The 15,065-nt window shown below is 38.3% G+C and overlaps 1 protein-coding gene across 2 annotated transcripts in view; it reads right to left on the bottom strand.

Moving 5' to 3' along the window:
• ADK (adenosine kinase) overlaps nt 1-15,065 on the bottom strand; it is a 577,446-nt gene that overhangs the window by 499,751 nt on the left and 62,630 nt on the right. For both annotated transcript variants that reach the window (XM_007962951.3, XM_007962952.3), the window contains exon 3: nt 14,298-14,351. In XM_007962951.3, coding sequence (XP_007961142.1) covers nt 14,298-14,351 — 54 coding nt within the window. The remainder of the gene's footprint in view (nt 1-14,297; nt 14,352-15,065) is intronic.

Raw genomic sequence — 15,065 nt, forward strand, 5'->3', positions numbered from 1 at the left:
GGACGGACAGACAGGCGCAGTGGCTCACGCCTGTAATCCTGGCACTTTGGGAGGCTAGGCTTTTATTTTTTTGAGATTCAGTTTCCCTCCTATTGCCCAAGCTGGAGTGCAATGGTGCAATCTCAGCTCACCACAACCTCTGCCTCCTGGGTTCAAGCGATTCTCCTGCCTCAGCCTCCCAAGTAGCTGGGATTACAGGCATGCACCACCATGCCTGGCTAATTTTCTATTTCTAGTAGGGACGGGGTTTCTCCCTGTTGGTCGGGCTGGTCTCGAACTCCTGACCTCAAGTGATCTGCCCACCTCAGCCTCCCAAAGTCCTGGAATTACAAGTATGAGCCACCACACCTGGTCCCTTTTAAAATATTTCTGCTCACTGACGATGCACCTGGCCACCCAAGAGCTCTGATAGAGATGTACAAGGAGATGAATGCTGTTTTCCTGGCTGCTAATAAAACATTCATTCTGCAGCCCCCAAATCAAGGAGTAATTTTGACTTTCAAGTCTTATTATTTAAGAAATATATTTTGCAAGACTATAGCTGCCATAGACAGTGATTCTTCTGATGGATCAGACAAAGTAAAATGAAAACCTCCTGCAACGTATTCATCATTCTAGATGCCATTAAGAACATTTGTGATCATGGGAGGAGGTCAAAACATCAACATTAACAGGAGTTTGGAAGAAGTGAATTCCAGCCCTCGTGGATGACTTTGAGGGCTTGAAGACTTCAGTGAAGGAAGTCACTGCAGATGTGGTAGAAATAGCAAGAGAACTAGAATTGGAAGTGGAGCCTGAAGATGGATACTGAAATGCTGCAATCTCATGATAAAACTTGAATGGACAGGAAGTTGTTTCTTACAGACGAGGAAAAAAAGGGGTTTCCTGAGATGGAATTTACTCCTGGTGAAGATGCTGTGAACACTGCTGAAATGACAACAAAGGATTCTGAATATTCCATAAACTTTAGTTGATAAAGCAGCAGCATGGTTTGAGAGGACTGACTCCAGTTTTCCAAGTTCTACCATGGGTAATAGGCTATCAGACAGCATTGCATATTACAGATAAATTTTTCATGAAGGGAGGGCTCTGACACAGCAACCTTCATTATTCTCTTGTTTTAAGAAATTGCCACAGCCACTCCAACCTTCAGCAACCAACATCCTGATCAGTAAGTAGCTATCAACACTGAGGCAAGACCCTCCACCAGCAAAATGATTATAACTTGCTAAAGGCTCAGATGATTGTTAGCATTTTTATCCATAAAGTATTTTTGTGGATTAAGGAATATACATTTTTTATACACAATGTTATTGTATACAATAGATTACATTAAGGCATATACATGTTGTATACACAATGTTATTGCATACAATAGATTACAGTGTGATATCACCACAACTTTTATATGCACTAGGAAAATACAATCTTCATGTATTTCTCTTTACTGTGATATTCACTTTATTGTGATAGTCTGGAACCAAACCCCCAATATCTCCAACGAGTACCTGAATAGGAAAACCAGATTACTATTTCAGTGGTTTATGGATAATGAAGAGTAGATCTGTCATACCAATAAAATTGGTCTATTTTTTAAAGCAAATATCTGACACCAAATTTAGTCAAGGCCAACAAACAAAAAGAATAGCAATCATTCTTGAATTTCTTTGTGCCACAATACATAGTTACATCTGTTTGAATAAACTGTATTATATTTTAACAGAATAAAGATATTTAGTACTAATGAAGGCTTCAAAGATAATTATCCACACAAAATTGTTTAAAAGCCTACTCAAGCATAATCCTAAGAACATCCTTCAATCTACTTAGAAGAAAATACAGTTAAATTTTTAGAAACTGAAAGAGTACATGTACTTCAGTTCTTTCTTATCCTCATTTGTATGTTTTAGTCCCTAGCCTTATGGTTGAAATCAGTTCGCTCATTTTTCTAAATTCCATGTTGCAAGTCAATCATATTTCCTCTGCCTTCATGGAGCTTACATTATATCTGAAAAAACATCTTTGAAGAGCTAATTATACAACTTACAATTTAATAGAAAATGGTTTAGGGGATTGTCTTAGTTCGATTGCTATGGCTGTTAACAGAAACCTGAGATTGGGTAATTTATAAAGGAAAGAAGTATTAATATGTTTCTCAGTTCTGAAGGCTGGGAAGTCCTAGAGTATGGTGCCAGCTTCTGCTCAGCAATTTCTTGCTGCATTATCCCATGGCAGAAGGCAAACAGCAAGCAAGTGCTTGAGGGGCCAGACTCGCTTTATAACAACCCTCTAGAGATAACTAACCCACTCTTGCATTAATGCACTCATGAAGGTAGAGCCCCATGATCTAATTACCTTTTAAAGCCCTCCACCTCTTATTACTGTTACAATGGCAATTAAATCTCAACATGAGTTTTGGAGGGGACAAACATTCAAACCATAGCAGAAAGAAAGGAAAAAAAGTGGTGGTAAAAGAAGTAAGCTCACTCCCACACAGGAAAATTGGAAGTAGACTTTGATAACAAAGGATTTTCCAACAGCATAAACTCACAGAACTCATATATGTGAGCAGGGTGCAGTGGCTCACGCCTGTAATCCTAACACTTTGGGAGGCTGAGGTAGGCAGACCATTTGAACCCAGAAGCTCAAGACCAGCCTGGGCAACATGGCAATACCCAATCTCTACTAAAAATACAAAAAGGAACCACGCGTGATGGCACATGCCTATAGTCCCAGCTACTTAGGAGGCTGAGGTGGGACGATCACCATGATCATGCCACTGAACTCCAGTGTGGCATGCAGTGCCACATCTCAGAATGTGATGACCACATCTCAGAGTGAGACCACATCTCAAGAAAAAAAAAGAAAAAGGAAAAATTTTTTAAACCGTATATATAAAGCATTTTTTCCTGCAATTCTTGGCTAAATTTCTGGATCTTGCTAAGATTTTCCCTTTGCTCTTTCTACCTATCGTAGAAGTTTGCTTTCCCCTTCTCTACAAAACAAACAAACAAACAAACAAAAATCCCTTATGAACATTTTCCCACCCAATTCAAACTGGAAAGTTTCAGAAAAAAAAAGGATAATTTCAAGTATCCACCTAAACTTCAAAATTTATTTTTCCCCTAGGGCTTCCATCAGGCTTTACTCAACACAGACCTACAGACCTAGAAATCACACCTCTCTCTAGCCTTCTTAAATAAAAAAGCATTAAAGTTATAGGAATGTTTGAAGAAGAAGGTTTTATTTTGTATACGTTATTAAAACTTTGTGTGTACATTTTTATAAAGGTTACATTTATACTTTTAAAAACCCACTTGCAATTGATTAGAATACAAAGTAAAATTTTACAGGGAAATTTTATACTTATAGATAATGTTTACATCACTTTTCTAAATTATTGAAAAAGTCCAGTTGCAATCTTATTGAAGTTCTACAGAGGGAGCTAGTATCACAAAGAATAAAGTTAAAATACACCGAACATCAAAAAAAGACCTAGTCTGTTGGAAATATCAGATTACCATTCATCAATATGAGCTCACTTTATCCTCTAAAGTTTTACTTTAACAATGAGCCAACTCAAAATAAAACACGGTATTACCTACAAACTGTTGACATATTTCCAGTGAACCATACTAAAACTTATAAAATATAATTTCCATCAAAAATACCCTTAAATACTTTTGAAGTAGATATGTCCATAATGAACAACATCATTCCTCCAAAAAAGTTTTTTTAAAAAGTTTCCTAAGTCACTGAACTTATACAAAATGGAAAGCAATCAAAAAGATCTAAACAGTTCTATCCTTTTCTTATATAAGCCAAGTTACGAAGTCTCTTCCTCATCTGTAAAATGGGAATGCTTACAGTATCTACTTCACAGAGTTGCTGTGGGGATTAAATTAGATCATAAAATAATTAAAACAATGCCCTTCTTCCTTGTTCTTTAAAATGTATTATTTAATTGTTCAACACTTTCCAAAAAGAAATCCACATAGTAAAGTTTTCAAAGTTAGATTGGCTGCTAATAAATACTAAAAGTTCACTCAAGAACCCCAAGTCTATATCATTCCTGTTTGTTGTAGACCAAGAAGAAAGAGAATGCATCACACCAGCAGCTTCTCTCTCCACTCTGTTACCCTCAATAAAATTCATCCCATAAATATATCTTGTCAAGTAAATTGCAGTTAAGGATCAATGAACTACACTTTGACTAAAAAGCTCTGAATAAAATTTCTAGGAAACACCTTATCCTTCCCCCTAAAAATTGACAGGGGGGTCATTATCCTTTTTTGTTATTGTTGAAGAGTTTTATGCTAGAAATTCAGAAGCTATACCCAGAGGGATCACTGAACAGACTAAAAGAGAAGTAGGTAATGAAAGAAATCATTTGTTTAATGGACAATGACAGAAAAGCACTAATCTAAACCCAAAATGATATTTGAGGAACTTAAGTTTGGAAAACTAAGTGACTAAACAAAGTTAAGGTCTTAAACTGTGTCAAGAAGTACACTTCCCCTAATTTCCTCTCCTATATGGTTTCAGCTTAAGATATGTCACGAATTGAAATTTGCATAAAGTTTAGGGGATGAAATTGAAGGAGTAGCCATTTAATTCCAAAGACAGTCATTGGTTAGAGGCAGGGAAGGACAAACATAAAGGTATGGGCAGAACTGTAATCTGTCCTTACTCATCCCCACTCTACCTTACGTCCACAACTACCAGGACCAAGCCTATCACCAGATATTTCACTAAAAGCCCATAAAGGTGGCAGTTGCAAAGAACTTACAACACATGAACCTCCTTCACAATTTCCCTATAGCAGTAGAACACGCAATTGATTAACCTACACTTACTCCTGGAGATGCAGTCTTGTAAGCACAAATGGTAACTCTTATTACAATGAACTATTTAACACTTACTACTGGAGAGGCAGCCTTATAAGTACAAATGGTAACTCTTATTACAATGAACTATTTAAACCTTAGTTTAAAAAGCAATACAGTAGCCGGGCGCTGGTGGCTCACACCTGTAATCCCAGCACTTGGGAGACCGAGACGGGTGGATCATGAGGTCAGGAGATCGAGACCATCCTGGCTAACACGGTGAAACCCCGTCTCTATTAAAAATACAAAAAATAGCCGGGCGTGATGGTGGGCGCCTGTAGTCCCAGCTACTCAGGAGGCTGAGACAGGAAAACGGTGTGAACCCAGGAGGCGGAGCTTGCAATGAGCCGAGATAGTGCCACTGCACTCCAGCCTGGGCAACAGAGCGAGACTCCATCTCAAAAAAAAAAAAAAAAGCAATACAGTGAAAAGGTTACCTTACAAATACTATGACTACATACAAAAATAAACTTTAAAAAAAACGTTTCTTGGCCAGGCATGGTGGCTCACACCTGTAATCCCACTCCTTTGGGAGGCCAAGGCAGACATATCACTTGAGCCCAGGAGTCCAAGACCAGCCTGGACAACATGGCAAGACCCCATCTCTACAAAAAATACAAAAATTAGCCAGGTGTGGTGGTGCACACTGGTAGTCCCAGATACTCAGGAGGCTGATGGGAGGATCGCTTAAGCCCACAAGGTCAAGGCTGCAGTGAGTCATGATCATGCTACTGCACTCCAACCTGGGAAACAGAGTTAGACCTTATCTCAGAAGAAAAAAAAAACACTTTTCTTTCATGAGAGGCATTTATAGCTCAGGATAAAATTTCCAGCGAAAATATCATACATGGAAAGAGGCTGATGTGTCCTAGAGAAAAGGGCTCCAATGATGACAAAGTTGCTAATGACGAAGATTCTGAATATGGCTGTTCAAAGAAATGGGAAGGAAAAAGAATTCTATTTAACATAATACGAGGCTGTAAAATGTATACATTTGACTTATTTCATGAGCATACCTAAAAGCTTTTGTATCAAGCTGACCAACAGCTTTGTGTTGCATCCTCTCCTTGGAAGAATGTAAAGTACCTTGGATTTGGAAGTAATTCTCTTCAACTCACTCAATATTGGTTATAGGTATGAAGTAGTTTCCAAAACAACAACACAATACTGTGAAATTGATTTAATTAACTACTGAGTTCTCTGTGATCAGTTACCAAGTCTTGCAATGGATATTAATCCCTTTAAAAAAAAAAAAAATTACTGGTGGCCAGGGGAGGTGGCTCACATCTGTAATCCCAGCATTTTGGGAGGCTGAGGCAGGCGGATCACCTGAGGTCAGGAGTTTGAGACCAGCCTGACCAATATGGTGAAACCCTGTCTCTACTAAAAATATAAAAATTAGCCAGTCGTGGTGGCAGGTGCCTGTAGTTCCAGCTACTCGGGAGGCTGAGGCAGGGGAATCACTTGAACCTGGGAGGCGGAGGTTGCAGTAAGCCAAGATCGCGCCACTGTACTCCAGCCTGGCAACAGAGTGAGACTCCATCTCAAAAAAAAAAAATTACTGGCTGGGTATGGTAGATCATACCTATAATCACACTTTGGGAGCAGAGGCAGGAGGATTGCTTGAACTCAGGAGTTTGAGACCAACCTGAGCAACATAGGGAGACCCCATCTCTAAAAACAAGACTGTAATGAGCCATGATCACACAACTGTCTTCCAGCCTGGGTGACAAAGCAAGATCCTGTTTCAAAACAAAAAAAAAAGACTATATACTTAAAGAACTGCTTGGTGTGACAGAAACAGCACTTAAATAGGACTCAGGAGACTTGGTTTCTGGTCTAGTACTGTCCTTAAGTAGCAATGTAAACTATAGCAAGTCATTTTATCAATGTTACTCTCACCTTATTCATGATAAAATATGGATATTGGTTCAAGGGTTCATTTCTAGAATCAAAATACTGTAATTTTAAAGATGCGAAAAAAAGTGGGCCCTGAGAACAGGATCATAAAAATGTTTATGATATTTTTAAAACTGTACCTTATTTATGAACACTAAAAAAAAAGTAAGCATTTAACCTTGCTGTCGGTCCTAACTTCTTTATTTCAATTTTGACTTTTTGCCTCACAGGATTATTTTTTCTATTAGCTTTACAGACATCCAGTTCTTAGATCATTCTTACCAAAAAAGATTCTTTTAACAGGGTCTCATCTGTCACCCAGGCTGGAGCACAGTGGCACAGATCATAGCTCACTGCAGCCTGAACCTCCCGGTCTCAAGCAATCCTCCCACCTCAGTCTCCCAAGTAGCTGGGACTACAGGCACACACCACCATATCCGGCTACTTTTTTAAAAACTTTTTGTAGAGACAAGAGTCTCACTATGTTGTCCACGCTGGTCTCTAACTTAGGCTCAAGCAATCCTCCTGCCTCAGTCTCCCAAAGTGCTGCGATTATAGGCACAAGCCCAGTCTATGATCTTGATGATTTCAAAGAACTGTTAAGGCACAGCATTAATAATTAATTTAAGATCATACCAGGCCGGGCGCGGTGGCTCACACCTGTAATTCCAGGCCCAGGCGGGCGGATCACGAGGTCAGGAGATCGAGACCATCCTGGCAACACAGCGAACTCCCGTCTCTACTAAAAATACAAAAAAAAATTAGCCGGGCGTGGTGGCAGGTGCCTCTAGTCCCAGCTACTCTGGAGGCTGAGGCAGGAGAGCGGCGTGAACCCGGGAGGCGGAGCTTGCAGTGAGCCGAGATCACGCCACTGCACTCCAGCCGGGGCGACAGAGCAAGGCTCCGTCTCACACACAACAAAAAAGCATACCAGATGTTATTGTCTCTAACTTCCCTGACATATCCCTAAACATTCCATTTAAATAGTTACAACTCTCCTGCTGGTTTGGAAATTAACACTATTCTCTAAGAAATTACGTTTTTACACTGCACCAAAGATCACAGCCTTAGCACGTCCTAATACCCTTGGAAGGTTCATGCCTATTGCATAATTTATTTATTTTCTTCCATCTCATCATAATCCTAAATTGCCAAACATTTTAAATACCACAATATAATTAGCTTTTATAACACAAAATTTAAAAATTTAAGGGGTTATTCTGACAAAATATTTTTTTTCTTTTTGAGACGGACCCTCTGCTCTCCCGCCCAGGCTGGAGTGTGGCGGCGCGATCTGGGCTCACTGTAAGCACCGCCTCCCGGGTTCACGCCATTCTCCTGACTCAGCCTCCCAAGTAGCTGGGACTACAGGTGCTCGCCGCCACCCAGTTAATTTTTTGTAATTTTAGTACAGGCGGGGTTTCACCGTGGAAGCCAGGATGGTCTTAATCTCCTGACTTCGTGATCCACCTGCCTCGGCCTCCCAAAGTGCTGGGATTACAGGTGTGAGCCACCACGCCTGGCCTCTGACAAAATAATTTAATATTTGACATTAAAAAATCATAAATAGAATTCAATCACTATCAGAAGGGAAAATACACTTCATATTTAGAACAGTATACACTGCTTACAAAAGTTCACTGTTTACCTTGGTAGCTAAAACTATAGTACTAGCCTACAGTAACCAAAACAGCATGGTACTGGTACCAAAACAGATATATAGACCAATGGAATAGAACAGAGCCCTCAGAAATAATACCACACATCTACAACCATCTGATCTTTGACAAACCTGGCAAAAACAAGAAATGGGGAAAGGATTCCCTATTTAATAAATGGTGCTGGGAAAACTGGCTAGCCATATGTAGAAAGCTGAAACTGGATCCCTTCCTTACACCTTATACAAAAATTAATTCAAGTTGGATTAGAGACTTAAATGTTAGACCTAAAACCCTAAAAACCCTAGAAGAAAACCTAGGCAATACCATTCAGGACATAGGCATGGTCAAGGACTTCATGACTAAAACACCAAAAGCAATGACAACAAAAGCCAAAATTGACAAATGGGATCTAATTAAACTACAGAGCTTCTGCACAGCAAAAGAAACTACCATCAGAGTGAACAGGCAACCTACAGAATGGGAGAACATTTTTGCAATCTACTCATCTGACAAAGGGCTAATATCCAGAACCTACAAAGAACTCAAACAAATTTACAAGAAAAAAACAACCCCATCAAAAAGTGGGCAAAGGATGTGAACAGACACTTCTCAAAAGAAGACATTTATGCAGCCAACAGACACATGAAGAAATGCTCATCATCACTAGCCATCAGAGAAATGCAAATCAAAACCACAATGAGATACCATCTCACACCAGTTAGAATGGCAATCATTAAAAAGTCAGGAAACAACAGATGCTGGAGAGGATGTGGAGAAATAGGAACACTTTTACACTATTGGTGAGACTGTAAACTAGTTCAACCACTGTAGAAGACAGTGTGGTGATTCCTCAAGGATCTAGAACTAGAAATACCATTTGACCCAGCCATTCCATTATTGGGTATATACCCAAAGGATTATAAATCATGCTGCTATAAAGACACACGCACATGTATGTTTATTGTGGCACTATTCACAATAGCAAAGACTTGGAACCAACCCAAATGTCCATCAATGACAGACTGGATTAAGAAAATGTGGCACATGTACACCATGGAATACTATGCAGTCATAAAAAAGGATGAGTTCATGTCCTTTGTAGGGACATGGATGCAGCTGGAAACCATCATTCTCAGCAAACTATCACAAGAACAGAAAACCAAACACCGCATGTTCTCACTCATAGGTGGGAACTGAACAATGAGAACACTTGGACACAGGAAGGGGAACGTCGCACACCGGGGCCTGTTGGGGGTGGTGGGAGGGGGGAGGGAGAGCATTAGGAGATATACCTAATGTAAATGATGAGTTAATGGGTGCAGCATACCAACATGGCACATGTATTCATATGTAACAAACCTGCACGTTGTGCACATGTACCCTAGAACATAAAGTATAATAATAAAAAAAAGTCATTAAAAAAAAAGCCAAGTAAACAAATGTGAATGAATCCCTTTTAAAGAGATTTTCCCCTTGCCTTATAGCAAACAACAACAAAAAAAATCTTCAAATATCAGTTACTCTGTGTTAAGTAGTATGGATACTTCTGAATTTATTTATATTTGCATTTGGAATTCACCCCAACTCCAGACAACTTTTAACCTTCCTTACCTAAATCTTTATGATCAGATCTCAAAATCCAAGGTAATACAAAATTTATAAATTCATAAAATAGATATTCATGGAAACAAAATGGTTCTATTTTCGATAACTGCAGATGTGTCCATAGATTTTGAAAAGCCACTATTGGAGAGTAAGATTCCATTTATAATAAAATCAGTATCTTTTCCTTTTCCTTAAACCACTTTATTGAGGTATAATTGACATATAAAAAGCTGCACACGATCTTTTCTTCAATGCCTAACACAATGGAAAGTAGGTGAAAAAAATAGTAAAATAGTGATTTTTTAAAATTTATTTTAAATTATTCCATTTACAAAACTAAAACTGAAAAAAACTAGAAAGCTGATGAGACCAGTTCATTACTGGATCATGTATAGAACAAAGTATAAATCCTACAGTTTTAGATAAATCACATCACAACTTGAATTGCTCAGCTTTCTCTACTTAAAATCATCCCCCAAGGTCTTCAGTATGTAGAATAATGAAAAACAGGAACTTGAGAAAAATCACTTTGCTTAGAAAAACAAGGGTCACTGCTGACCAATATTTCCCTGTTTTCCCATGCCAATCTTCCTCAGACAGAGAAACAAGTATACTTGTGAAGCATCAGTGACTAAGTGTATATGAAATCTGAATCACAAAATTTCAGGAACTAAAATTGTTTTAATGAAAACATACTTAATATTAATATCAGGATAATCAGAATTATCATTGTACTCTCTTATTGTTATTCTTATTTTGTTAAAGGCAAGGTCTCACTCTGTTGTCTAGTCCAGAACTCAGTGGAATGATCATGGTTCACTGCAGCCTTGATCTCCTAGACCCGAGAGATCCTCCTACCTCTCAGCTTCCTGAGCAGCTGGGACTACAGACACACACCACCTCATCAGGCTAATTTTTTTTTTTTTTTTGAGACAGAGTCCCGCTCTGTCACCCAGGCTGGAGTGCAGTGGTGCGATCTCAGCTCACTGCAACCTTTGCCTCCCAGATTCAAGCAATTCTCCTGCCTCAGCCTCCCGAGTAGCTGGGATTACAGGCACCCACCACCATGCCTGGCTAATTTTTGCATTTTTGGTAGAGACGGTCTAGTAGACGTTTAGTAGAGACAGTTTAGTAGAGACAGTATTTTAGTAGAGATGTCACCATCTTGGCCAGGCTAATCTTGAACTCCTGACCTCAGGTGATCCACCCACCTCGGCCTCCCAAAGTGCTGGAATTACAGGCGTAAGCCACCGCGCCTGGCCTTTTTAAAGTTTTTTTATAGAAATGGGGTCTCACTATGTTTCTCAGGCTGGTTTTGTACTCCTGGCCTCAAGCAATCCTTCCACCTCAGCCTCTCAAAGCGTTGGGATTACACGTGTGAACCACCATGCCAGGCCACTCTTTATTTATTAATACCAAGATCATTAGAGCTATCACTGCATTATCTTATTGATACTCTTAGAGTGTTAGGGTTAATTTTCAAAGAGCAGGTCAATGTGATTGTGCCAACACATTTTTTACAAGTTTTATAATGAATCAAGCTTTAACAGACTGAAATTAAGAAGCTGTAATAATGTTTTATGAGAATAAAGCATGGAATTACTGATTAGATAATAAAATTTTGTTTTATATCCATATCTCTTATATTTTTTAAAGCTTGGTCTTGAACACAAAAAGGATTTTTTTGTTTTTAATACAGCAGGTGAGTTGTTACACACTCCTTAGCAGACTCTGACTTCCATGACCACCACCCTACTAAGATTTTGGCTATTTGAGTTGCAAAGACACAAATGAGATTATTTATAAACAGCTTTCATAATTCATGAAATTTATTAATTCAATAACTGTTGAATTTTTTTAAATTAATGCTCTGCTTTTATGGTGCCATATTCAACTGCAAGTTTTCTTTGGTATGTAGGTCAAAAACTACAAGGCAGACAGCCAGCAGCCAAAAATATCAAGACCATCAACTAATGACAAATCAAACAAGTGGCAATACTTAGCAATAATAGAACAAATAAACAACAGAATGTTAATCTGCAAAAATAAAAAGGAATTAACTGATACATGCGACAACACTGATGAATTTCAAAACCACAGTGGCAGAAGCCTTATACAAAATAGGACATATACATGACTCAGTTTATACGAAATTTTAGAACAGGTGAAACCAAAAAAAAAAAAAAAAAAACTTTGAAATATAAAACTCTAGTTAATGGTATATGTGTTGAAATATTTAGAGAGAAGCCTATTGATGCCTACAATTTACTTTGAAATGCATCCAAAAAACAGATGAAGTAACACATGAATAGAAGAATAAGTAGATAAGAGCAGTAATATGTTAATGACAAAACCTTGGTGGTAAATATATGGGTGAACACATAACATATGTTTAAAACTTTTCGTAATAAAATGTAGGGGCTGGGCACAGTGGCTCACGCCTGTATTAATCCTAGCACTTTGGGAGGCTGAAGTGGGTGGATTGCTTGAGGTCAGGAATTCGAGACCAGTCTAACCAACATGGCGAAAACCCGTCTCTACTAAAACACAAAAATTAGCTGGGCATGGTGGCGGGTACCTGTAATTCCAGCTACTCAGGAGGCTGAGGCAGGAGAATCGCTTGAACCCAGGAGGCAGAGGTTGCAGTGAGCCAAGATCATGCCACGACACTCCAGCCTGGGCAACAGAGCAAGACTCCATCTCAAAAGAAAAAAAAAAGTAAGAAAAAAGTATCAGTTGGCCAAGTTATAGCCATAGAGATGAATTATATCTTGGACAGTTAAAAAACTTTCAAATGAATTAACACATTAAAATGGGTTACATATTAAATAACATATATTCTTTAAAAGCAGATTTCTGGCATTTTTAATACTGGTCATAGTCTAAGGACTAAAGGAACTTTTAAGGCTCACCAACTACTTAATTCCCAAAGCAAAAGAAGCTCTGTTACCAGACCTACAAATAATAACCAACCAATGCTACAGTAACAATCACCTACCCTCATTGACTATAGTAGGAAATAAAGAAACAGCAAAAAATTTCTTGACAATAAATATATTTGAGAACCCACTATGGAGATTATACTCAAATAAGGATAGACCAAATATAAAAATACGGTTGAAACGTTAGCATAATAATAGAATGTGTAAACAGTAAGAATGCACAAGGAAATCCTTTCCCTGAACATTAGTCCTGCCATTTTATAATTAACAATTTATATGTTATCTTAAATAGGAGAGAAGAAAATAATTTGCAAAAGGTTCAAGACAGTTTTTAAAAAGCAGTTTAAAAGTATTTGGAAAAAAATTATTACTTAACCTCAAGAAGAAAATAATAGTCTGGAAGTCCTCCACAAAAAAAAATTACCGTCCCTATATATGAGTACAAGTGAAGGTTACATTAAACTAAAACAAGAGAGACCTGAGTTAGATGTGAAAATAAAATATCTTCAGCCGGGCATAGCAGCTCACACCTGTAATCCCAGCACTTTGGGAGGCCAAGGCAGGCGGATCACCTGCGGTCAGGAGTTGGAGACCAGCCTAGCCAACATGGGAAAACCCCATCATCTCTACTTAAAATACAAAAATTAGCCAGGCGTGGTGGCGGGCAGCTGTAATCCCAGCTACTTGGGGGGCTGAGGCAGGATAATTGCTTGAACCCAGGAATGAGAAGTTGCAATGAGCCAAGATTGCACCTCCAGCCTGGGCAGCAGAACAAGACTCTGTCTCAAAAAAATAAAAATAAAATAAAATTTAAAAAGTGTTTTACATTGTACCAAACAACTGACATTTACTTTTTCATAAACCAGTGACAGAAACAAAATTATATTTCTCCATCATTATCATGAAGGTGGGTGATCCACCGGAATAAGACCCAAAAATTAACAGTGACAATTTATTTTTATTTTTTACTTTTTTCTGGTAGAGCAGTCAGAAAGAAAATAGGAACAATTTAATATTTTATCTGGAAAGAGAAAATGAAATGACATATTTCCCAATAAGACTTTAGTCTAGATGATAGAATACAACACTACATCTTTTAATGTGAATACAGGAGAAATTATGTCCTGTGTAAACCTTATGTAGTATAAATTATATAGTGTAGGTTATCATAATTCTGTTAGGATTAAGGTCATAGTGTTAATTACACTTTGTCATTATATAATTTTGAAAATCAGATTACATATACATATATCAACTTCATAGACAGAGTAAACTATTTACAACGAATTGTTTAATGCACTTACAGTTCCTTGTGTTTGTCTTCAGCCAAGATTTGGTCATTTGGTTTCAGAGAATACCTACATAACAGAAACGAAAATTACACTCTTCATACAAACACAGTATCAACATAAGTTAGTTGACCTCTTCAAAACAAGCACTCCAACACGGTTATAGGTCTCTGACTTAATTGATAAAACACCAAGAATGCCCAAGTAGACCGTTTTTTGCTGTTCTATTAGTCATTTCCAGGAACACCACTCCAGGAACTGAAGAGAGATCACCTTAACCATGCTTTGAAGATCTTCAATATTCTTCTGTAGTGAATCATCTGTAATGTCACACTTATTCAGCAGTTCAGAACTTATGCAACAACTACAACGTTAAGTATTTTAGACTTCACAAACAATATGTAAATCATTCATTAACTATATAGTAATCATATACTGTGAACCAGGCTATGTACTAAGCAGCATGACACAGGAGGGAAAGAAAAGCTTTGGAGTTTTGTTTTTTATTTGTTGTTTTTTTTTTAAGATAGTCTCACTCTCTCACCAAGGCTGGAGTGCAGTGGCACGATCTTGACTCAGTGCAACCTGTTCAAGCGATTTTCCTGTCTCGGCCTCCCCAGAAGCTGGGATTACAGGCACGCACCACCATGCCCAGCTAATTTTTGTATTTTTAGTAGAGAAGGGGTTTCACCATGTTGGCCAGACTGCTCTGGAACTCCTGACCACAAGTGATCCAACCACCTCAGCCTCCCAAAGTGTTGGGATTACTGGCATGAGCCACCA

This window comes from Chlorocebus sabaeus, chromosome 9 (genome assembly GCF_047675955.1).
Source record: "Chlorocebus sabaeus isolate Y175 chromosome 9, mChlSab1.0.hap1, whole genome shotgun sequence".
Taxonomy (NCBI): Eukaryota; Metazoa; Chordata; class Mammalia; order Primates; family Cercopithecidae; genus Chlorocebus; species Chlorocebus sabaeus.